The sequence below is a fragment of the Spinacia oleracea genome, chromosome 6, assembly GCF_020520425.1.
Source record: "Spinacia oleracea cultivar Varoflay chromosome 6, BTI_SOV_V1, whole genome shotgun sequence".
In the NCBI taxonomy this organism is placed as follows: Eukaryota; Viridiplantae; Streptophyta; class Magnoliopsida; order Caryophyllales; family Amaranthaceae; genus Spinacia; species Spinacia oleracea.
Genome location: NC_079492.1, coordinates 8,781,274 through 8,791,645, shown reverse-complemented (window position 1 = coordinate 8,791,645; position 10,372 = coordinate 8,781,274). Strand labels below are relative to the sequence as shown.

Sequence of the window (10,372 nt, the reverse complement as noted above, 5' to 3'; positions counted from 1 at the left end):
GCGCGTGGAAAACAACCGAAAAAGGACGCGTGATGAACTAACGGACCACTAACGCCGTTATAAAACAATTCATCCTCCTCTTTTGCGCCGCAGTCACCTAGTTTCCTGCCTCTCTTTTTGCGACGCAACAGCTGAGTTTTTCCAAAATTCAAGATCTGATCTGCAAATCAAGGTGCAATTTACAGGTTTTCGCACAAAATAATGGAGTGCGAACAAGTTCTTCAAATTTCAATGGACAATTTACAAATTTGTGATACTGGGGATTATAGAGAAGAAGATGAAATCGAAGATCTAACTATAATTGAAGATCAAAGCGATGATACAACAATCGTGGTGGAACAACAAGAACAACAACCATTGACAGTTCGAGGTATTTAAATTAATTTATAATGATTTTAGAAAAGTAACATCTAATTACTAAAAAGGTATCTGAAAGCAGCACTAATAGTATTAATTTGGTTTAACTTTTTAAGATCTAGATTAAGGGATCTAGTTAATGGTTAGAAAACAATGCTAAAACTATCAAACTAGCACTAACATAAAAGGTAACAGCCTTAACATTTGAAAGGTAACACATATTAATTTTATAAGTAACATCTCTGATACTGGAATATAATATTTATTAACAGATATACTTAAGGTAACAGCCCTATAGACATAACTTATTTTGAAAGTAACATTCCAAACACTATAAAGTAACATATATAACTCTTAGAAGTAACATCCTTATAAGATAAGTGATAACTATAATACCAGAAGAGAAGTACTGGACTATAATCTAATAAGTAACAGCACTAACACTAAAAAGGTAACAGCCGTAACATAAGAAATATAACAAGAATTACTCTAAAGTATCATCCCTATACAGCAATACCATATCAGTAAGGTAACATCCTCAATACTATGAAAGTACCAGGTATTACGTTTATAAGTAACAAGCATTACTCTTAAAAGTAATATCCTTAAACAGCCCTACAGCAATATCTTATTTGTAAGGTAACAACCTCAATACTACAAAAGTACCATATATTACATTTATAAGTAACATGCTTGATACTAAGATATAATAATTATTATAACATCCCTAACATTATAAGATAACAAAGTAACATCTCTGATACTGATAACAATATCTTATATTCTAGGTAACAGCCGTATAGAAATAACTTATTTTGAAAGTAACATTCCTAACACTAAAAAGTAACACATATAAGTTTTATAAGTAATATACTTATAAGTTGAGTGATATCTAGTTAATATTTAGGTAACATTCCTAAAACAATTAAACAACCGAGAATACCTGAAAAAAAGTACCAAACTCTAATCTAATAAGTAACAGCATTAAAACTATAAAAGTAACATCCTTATAAGTTAAGTAATATCTAATTAATGTATAAAAAACATTCCAACACTTTTTAAATAACTAATAAGTAACAGCGCTAACACTAAATAAGTAACAGCCCTAACACTAAATAAGTAACAGCCCTAACATTAGAAATGTAACAAGTATTACTCTTAAAAGTAACATCCCTAAACAGCTCTACAGCAATATCTTATTTGTAAGGTCACAACCTTAATACTATAAAGGTACCAGATATTATATTCATAAGTAACATGCTTAGCATCATATTTTTTTTTATTTAATTCAGTAAATACAGCAAATACAGAAGAAGATAATGAGGATTACTCTGGAAGTTTAGTGGGGCATACTGAATCAAATATAAAAGACTTACTGAAAGTTTACGAAAAGCATGCACGAGCTTGGGGGTTTGCTGTAAGGCTATCTACACATAGAATACATCCTACAACAAGAGTAATGTATGAAAAGTACATTGTATGTAACAAGCATGGCTTCAGATTGAAAAGAAAAGCAAACACTCCTACAGTAACTGAGAAGAAAAAAAAGAAAGGCAAACTTGTACCTGTTACAAGAACAGGATGTGGAGCTCTTATAAGGGCAAAGTTAAATGAAGATGGTTTATTTGAAGTGAAAGAGCATGTTCTTGTGCATAATCATCCAATGACTAGAAAGGAATGGCAGCATATGCACAGATCAGAAAGGAAAATCACAGAGGAGAAGGCAAAGACAATAAAGTTACTAAATGACAGTGGATTAAAGCCTACACAATCATACAAAGTTATGTGTCATGAAGCAGGAGGTAAGAAATTTAACATATTTAAAAATATAATATTGTAAAAGTAACTACAAAATGTAAACAAGTAACAATTTTTCTTATTGTAGGGGAAGAAGCTGTTGGACATTCAATAAAAGACCATTTGAACTTTGTTACAAGGAAGAAGATGAAGGAAATTGAGGGTGGGGATGCTCAAAATGTCATTGACAATTTATATAACCTACAATCTGAAGATCCAGATGTGTTTTTTCGTTTTCGATTAAAAGAAAATGGAAAATTAGAGAGTATATTTTGGAGAGATTCTATTATGAGAGAAGATTATTTAGCCTTTGGAGATGTTACTATTTTTGATACAACCTACAGAACCAACAAGTACAATCTCATTTGTGGGTTTTTTGTTGGCATTAACAATCATTGGAAAACATCAATGTTTGGTTGTTTTTTCCTAGGAGATGAAACAACAGAATCATTTGTATGGGTTCTACAAACTTTTTTGAAATCGATGGGACATGTAGCTCCTGTTTCTGTATTTACAGATCAAGATCAAGCAATGTCTAATGCAATATTGAAGGTATGTTTGACATTGTCCTTTTCAGTAACATTATTTTCTGTACAAAGTAACATGTCTATAATAAATTAGGTAACATCAATAACAATATAAAAGGTAACATTAACAAGACTTTGAAAGTAACATCTAAATCTGGTTTAAAGTAACTTCATAATAAACTTCAGTATTACAGAATAATAAATTTATTTTATCATATTTTCAGGTACTTCCTCAAACAAGACACAGATTATGCCTGTGGCATCTAATACAAAATGCTGTGTCACGTTTTGGTGCATTAAAGCGGGATATGTCTTTCAAGGATGCTTTCAACCACTGTCTAAGTGGATGTGTCAGTGAAGAAGAGTTTGAAAGATGCTGGAAAAACATGATAACTACATACAAATTAAGTAACAGTAAGTGGTTTCAACGATTATACAAAATAAAAGACAAGTGGTGTACTGGTTTGAGCAAAGACTTCTTCTCTGCTGGGATATTATCTTCTCAAAGAAGTGAGAGTACTAACAATGCAGTTTGTTTTAAGGCAAACAAAAACATAAGTTTGACTAATTTTTTCAAGATTTTTCAAGAAACTGTACACCGTTGGAGACGAACAGAGAAGCAATGTGAATTTAATTGCGCAAATTCAACACCTACATCAGTGTTTCCAATGACAGGATTACTCAAACATGCTTCTGAGGTATACACTCTGACTCTATTTAGGGATTTTGAATTTGAATATGGTGAAGCAATTGGTTCATTTTCAAACATTGTGGCTATGGATGGTTACAAGCTGTATTATGAAGTGTACAAAGAGAATGATACAGAATCAAAGCAAAAAGTAACATTTGACGCTGCTGCACAAAGAATAGCTTGTACATGCACAAATTTTGAGGAAGCTGGATGGTTATGTTACCACTGTATACGTGTGTTACATCTGCACTCAATTCCAAGGATTCCTAATTGGTATATAACAAAACGATGGACAAAACAAGCAAAGGCAGATTTCTGGAAGAAGATGGATGATACTGCAATATTATCTAGTCAACAAAACAAATTTATCCCTTGGCGTCATAATATGGCACGGAAGTACTATGACTTGATAGTAAGAAGTCAAGGGCAACAAGGAACTAGGAAGATATTAGAGCAAGGTTTTGAAAGAGATTCTAAGGAGGTAGATACATTCAGAAATGAAAATGCTGTCATGGAAGTAACTACAGATGCTAATATTACAGACAGAGTTCCTACTGTTGAAGTACTTGATCCAGATAGAGTTAATACAAAGGGAAGAAATAAGAGAGCAAAAGGGCATTTTGATAATGCTTTGAAAAAGAAAAGAGGAAAGGGATCAAAGAGTAATTCAACAGAGTATGGTACTACAACTCCAGCTTTTACAACACCGGCACGTTTATTTTAAACATTATTTCATTTATTTTATTTAAAAGAAGTTGTTTGAAAGTTTGTGAGAATTTAATTTAACATTATGTAATCATCAAAGTAACAGTTTTTGGTTTAATTATGGATATGTTTTTTACAAAAAAAAATTATATTCAAAGTAACATTTCTATAGGTTAAGTAACCCTCCTGAAACTGTTTAAGTAACAGACTAATCACTTCAAAGTAACAACCTTAACAAGGGAAAAGTAACAGCCTAGACAAGGGAAAAGTAACAGCCTCAACAAGGGCAAAGTAACAGCGTTAAAAAGAAAAAGTAACAGCCTTAACAAGGAAAAAGTAACAACCTTATCACTTGAAAAGTAATAGCCTTAAAACTATAAAGATCCTACAATTTAACATTCCTAAAAGGTAACAGCCTTAACAAAAGAAAGTAACAGCCTCAACAAGGGAAAAGTAACAGCCTTATCACTTGAAAAGTAACAGCCTTAAAACTATAAGGTACCATCCTACAATTTAACATTCCTATAAGGTAACAGCCTTAACAATTTAAAGTACCTGGCATTACTCTTACAGGTAACATGGATGAAACTTAATCAAATTTAAAAAACATAATACTAAATTCAACATACAATACACTTAAATTCCAAATACCAAATATACTTGATCAAATTTAAAAACATAATACTAAAATACTAAATTCATAATTTACATCTTCACCTGGTACTATTAATTACAAGCTTGTACAACTTGATTTTTGTCGATGGAAAATTGACTTAAGCCTGAAAAAATAAAGATAGAGAAAAATGTAATTAGTAACCATAACAATTATAAAAACAACACAAGTAACATTTAATAAATATAATAAGTATCACATACAAAGCATTACAGTAACTATGGAAGAGAAAATTACCTTTTGGTCCTTAGAATAACAATTGCAACCTATCTTTGGGTGATAGGATACGTAGACTTATTCAAATAACCTTTCTCATAAAGATCATCTTGCTTGCTAATTCTTTCATAAAACCTTTCATCAGTCCAATGTTGAATGAGAGGTAACCCTATCGGTGTTCTATCCCCATCCAAAGTCATCCTCTGGAAATACAGAATTTGAAGTAACAGAACACAACCAGAAACATAATTTTGAGTGTTTTTGAAATTCTTCAAACTTGAAACAAGGCTCAAAAGCACATATTCACACCAATTGTATTCCTTAAACAAGTTAACATTCTCCATTGCACGAACAAGTTTAAGATCTATTGTTCGATTGGTTGTTGGAGCAAAAAATATAGCCATCACATACATCACAAAAATCCTTTTAAAATCATCCTTTCCTTCCAAAACCTTCCTTCTTAACTCCTCCATTTTATGATCATTAAGAAGACTATGAGTGAATAGCTTATAAACTTGAGTAACAGCAATATCACCTTTCTTCACCCCAAACATATCCCTCCATTTATCTCTCAAAACATTATCCACGTGTCTTCCCACAACAGGAACAGATTTATTCCCTATAGGAATCCCAAACACATCATGCACATCTAAATCTTGAAGTTGAAACTCGTTTTCCCCATTTATACGAAATGTTGGCCCATTCACTAGTGGAAAAAGGCTTATTTGCATCCCCGCATTTGCCACGCCATTCTGAACATGTGACGCAAATGACAAATTTTAGCATAAAATTTAGTCATTTGCGTCGCAGCTTTGTTAAACTGCGACGCAAATGACTCTAGGATGCCCCCCAGAGTCATTTGCGTCGCAGATTAACAAAGCTGCGACGCAATTAACTCAATCAAGTGCGTCGCAGATTTACTAATCTGCGACGCAAATGACTCTGGGGGGCATCCTAGAGTCATTTGCGTCGCAGTTTAACAAAGTTGCGACGCAAATGTGTTTTGATTTTTTTTTTTTCGAATTCGCGCTCAGCTTAATTGCTTAGGAACATTCTGACTTAGGTTAATATTGCTCGACACTGCTTCCCTCCCAAACGAAACCAACACCTGCTCCCTGCACTGCCGTCGTCGGTGCTTCACTGCCGTCGTCGGTGCTTCACTGTCGTCGTCGTTGCTTCACTGCCGCTCACGGCCAAGGAAGTCCTCCTGCTCCCTCTTCTTTGTCGCTGTCACAAACTGCCGCCGCGGCTGCTGTTTCCGTCGCCCCCTGCACAGTGTTGCCGCGGCACAGCCGCCCCTGCACACTTCCCATACTACCACCGCCCCCTGCACCACCGCCCCCTGCACGTCCCGTTGCTCTCACATCTCTCCTCTCTTCAATAATTAATTAGGTATTATTTACATTTAAGATTGAATTTTAATTGAATTTTAATTGAATTTTAATTGTGCATTTTAATTATAATTCTGGATATTTTGATTGGAATTTTAATTGTACATTTTAGTTGAATTTTAAGATTGAATATATTATGATTGTGGATATTATTTAATTGAATTTTAATTGTGCACATTTAAGATTTAGGTTTTGTTGAATTTTAATTGTAGTTTTTGATGAATTGTAATAGGTTATTATAATAGTTGGTTTTGTTGGATTTATTTGTTTATTACATTTAGGTTTTATTGAATTAAGGTTATGAAATGAAATTCGGGTTTGTGAATTTGTGATGTGAAATGAAATGAATTGTACTATGGGAACTTGTTATTAGTTATGGTAGGTTTTGTTGGAAGCCATGGATTTATAATGATATGAATAGCCTAGTTTATATTCTAACCTTTGACAAAATTTGGTCATATTGTTTTATCTTTAGTGGTTGAAAATGGATCGGAGTTGGATGTATGGTAGTAAACGATTTTCTACAAGGTTCTTACAAGGGATTCAAGAGTTCATTAAGGTTGCCTTGAAACATCAATCAGAACATGAATCAAGTTTAATTCTGTGTCCTTGTTGTGATTGCAATAATTCAAGGGGGTATCGGGATATTGATGATATTGTTGATCACATAGTTCGTCGCGGTTTTAAGGGTAACTACACGACGTGGACATGGCATGGTGAGAGCATAGATCATGGGGCAAGTTCTAGTATGCCGAGCTCGAGTCAGCATAATCATTGTGATAATGGTGATGATAATGAAATTGAGGATGATATTGGTGTTGAAAGTGAGGAAGAAGAGGAGAAAGATAGGATAGATGATATGATGCATGATGTGGAAGACCATCATTTCGTTGAGCGTCCCCATATGTATGATAGTATAATCAAAGCTTCCGCAACACCATTATATCATGGTTCTACACAAACTGTACTTGGTGCCGTCATCGAATATTTCAACTTAAAGGTGGAAAACGGTTGGACCAACAAGAGTTTTTCACAGTTTTTGGAGGCCACGTCTTGTAATCTTCCTGAAGGAAACAAACTTCCAAGGTCTAACTATGAGGCCCAGAAGCTTATGTGTCCTTTGGGTATGGATTATGAGAAGATACACGCGTGTCCAAATGATTGCGTGTTGTATCGAAAGCAGTATGCAAATCTGCATGAGTGTCCAAGATGCGGATTGTCCCGTTACAAGATCGTGGAGAATGATGCAACATCAACTAAGAAGAAACCTTCTCCGGCTAAGGTGCTTTGGTATCTTCCAATTATACCAAGATTTAAGCGCCTTTTCTCAGAAGAGAAAACTGCAAAACTCTTGAGGTGGCATGCCGAAGGGAGGAAGAAAGATGGGTTAATGAGGCATCCTGCTGATTCTCCACAATGGAGGAACATTGATCGAAAGTACAAGGTCTTTAGGGAAGAAGTTCGGAATCTCAGGCTTGGTCTTTGCACGGATGGAATGAACCCATTTGGGACACTTAGTACCCAATATAGCACTTGGCCGGTTCTTCTCACCATATACAATTTGCCTCCTTGGTTATGCATGAAGCGTAGATACATCATGTTGTCGCTCTTAATCTCTGGGCCTAAACAACCCGGAAATGACATAGATGTGTATCTAGAGCCACTCATTGAAGATTTGAAATTGTTGTGGGATGAAGGGGTGTTGATGTTTGATGCATACACCAAAACCAATTTCACTTTACGTGCCATGATTTTTTGTACGATAAATGATTTCCCGGCTTATGGAAATTTGTCAGGGTATTCTGTAAAGGGAAAGAAGGCATGTCCAGTTTGTCATGATGATTTGGTCTCGAGGCGCCTAAAATTTTGTGGGAAAGATGTGTACATGGATTACCGGATGTATCTTCCTGAAGATCACCCATTTCGAAAAGAGAAGGAAGCTTTTAATGGAGAATTGGAGATGAGAGAAGCTCCTGCCCCCTTATGTGCGTGTGAGGTTTATGAACGGGTTAAAGACATTGAGACAGAGTTTGGTAAGCCTTATAAAGGTCAGCCAAGTGGTGGTTACAAGAAGAGGTCTATCTTTTGGGATCTCCCATATTGGAGAGATTTGGAAGTTAGGCATTGTTTGGATGTAATGCATATTGAGAAAAATGTTTGTGATGCCATTGTTGGGACATTGTTGAATATGCAAGGGAAAACGAAGGATGGGCCTAAAGTTAGACAAGATATGGCTGCTATGGGTCGCTCCGAGTTGGCACCTCAAGAAAGGGGAAAACGCTGGTACCTTCCCCCATCTTGTTTCACCTTGTCTAAAAAGGAGAAAGTTAGCTTTTGTGAGTCTTTGCATGGCTTAAAGGTCCCTGCCGGTTACTCTTCAAATTTTCGTAGACTTGTGTCCATGTCTGACTTGAAATTAGTTGGAATGAAATCTCATGATTGTCACGTGTTGATGCAACAATTGCTGCCGGTTGCAATTCGAGGGATATTGCCGCCACAAGTGAGGTATACCATTACAAGATTGTGTTTCTTTTTCAACACAATTTGTAGCAAGGTGATCAATCCAACAATACTGGATGATTTGCAGGCTGATGTACTTGAGACCATGTGTCGGTTTGAAAAGTATTTTCCGCCATCATTCTTTGACATGATGCCTCATTTGATTATTCATCTTGTTCGTGAAATTAAGCTTTGTGGGCCAGTTTGTATGAGGTACATGTATCCCTTTGAACGGGAAATGGGTACCTTGAAAGATAGAGTGATGAATCCGGCCAAACCTGAAGCTAGTATTGTCCAACGAACCGTCGCGGAGGAAGTTGCTGCATGGGTTTCTCAATATATGGCACGTTTGAAAGAAGTCGGAGTACCAAAGTCTAGACATGATGGGAGACTTGGGGGTCAAGGTACAATTGGCAAGAAAAGGATATCAATCAGTTCTGAAATGATGTGTAAGGTTGAGCTGTTTGTGGTGCAAAGTCTTAGTGAAGTCCATCCATACGTGGCTGAGCACATGAACTTTCTTAGAGAGCAATATCCTTCAAAAAATGGTCCTCAACTGATAAAAGAGCATAATCGTTCATTCCTCACATGGTTCAAGCGTCGAGTGATGGATCAATTTTCCGACACGCCTAATGAGGTATCTGACATGGTGAGATGGTTGGCATATGGTCCTAAATGTCAAGTCATATCTTATGAGGGGTACGACATCAATGGCTATTCTTTTTACACGAAGCGACAAGATGACAAAACGACGATGCAAAATAGTGGTGTTACGGCAATATGTTTGTCTTCAGAGTATGCTAGTGTAAAAGATAGAACACTTGTAGATAAGACGAACTCTTACTATGGAGTCATTGAAGAAATATTAGAGTTGGAATATAAGTATTTTAAGATTCCTCTATTCCGGTGCAAGTGGGTTGATATTAGTCGCGGTGTCAAAAAGGATGAACATGGGTACCTGACACTTGTAAACTTTAGTCGAGTTGGGCATCTTGCAGATCCTTTCATATTAGCATCACAGGCAAAACAAATCTTTTACATGGTTGACCCTGCCGATCGTAGTTGGTCAGTTGTTCTGGAAGGCAAAAGAAGAATACTTGGCGTTGAGGATGTAGATGATGAAGAAGAGTATGATGAGCAGTTTAATGAGATTCCACCTTCCTCCTGGCATATCCCTCAAATGATTGACGATGTTGACATGAGTTATACACGCCGAGATCATGATGAAGGATTTTATGTTGAAAAAGAGAAATAGTGAGATAGGTACTATTTTGGCAACTATTTTTTCACCAAGTTAATTTGTAGATTAGTTAAAAGTTGGGTTCGAAAACGTCATTTTTGCCTAAATATGTACTATAACGACCCAATTACCCTTAAATGTGGAATAATAGATTAGTACGAGGCTTAGAAAGTTATAACTATGCATATGAGACATGTAATAAGTTTGAAAACATTCCTTAGGTTGTTTGGTTAAAAGTTGGGTTCGAAAATGTCATTTTTGCCTAAATATGTACTA

At 35.6% G+C, this 10,372-nt stretch overlaps 1 protein-coding gene across 1 annotated transcript; it reads left to right on the top strand.

Annotated features, from left to right (window-relative positions):
* The first annotated feature begins 201 nt into the window (after positions 1-201).
* Positions 202-4,096, top strand: LOC110794217 (protein FAR1-RELATED SEQUENCE 5-like). Its single transcript, XM_056831879.1, has 4 exons — positions 202-370; positions 1,650-2,159; positions 2,243-2,706; positions 2,906-4,096. Exons 1-4 carry the CDS (start codon positions 202-204, stop codon positions 4,094-4,096), a joined length of 2,334 nt encoding a protein of 777 aa, XP_056687857.1.
* The last annotated feature ends 6,276 nt before the right edge of the window (positions 4,097-10,372 follow it).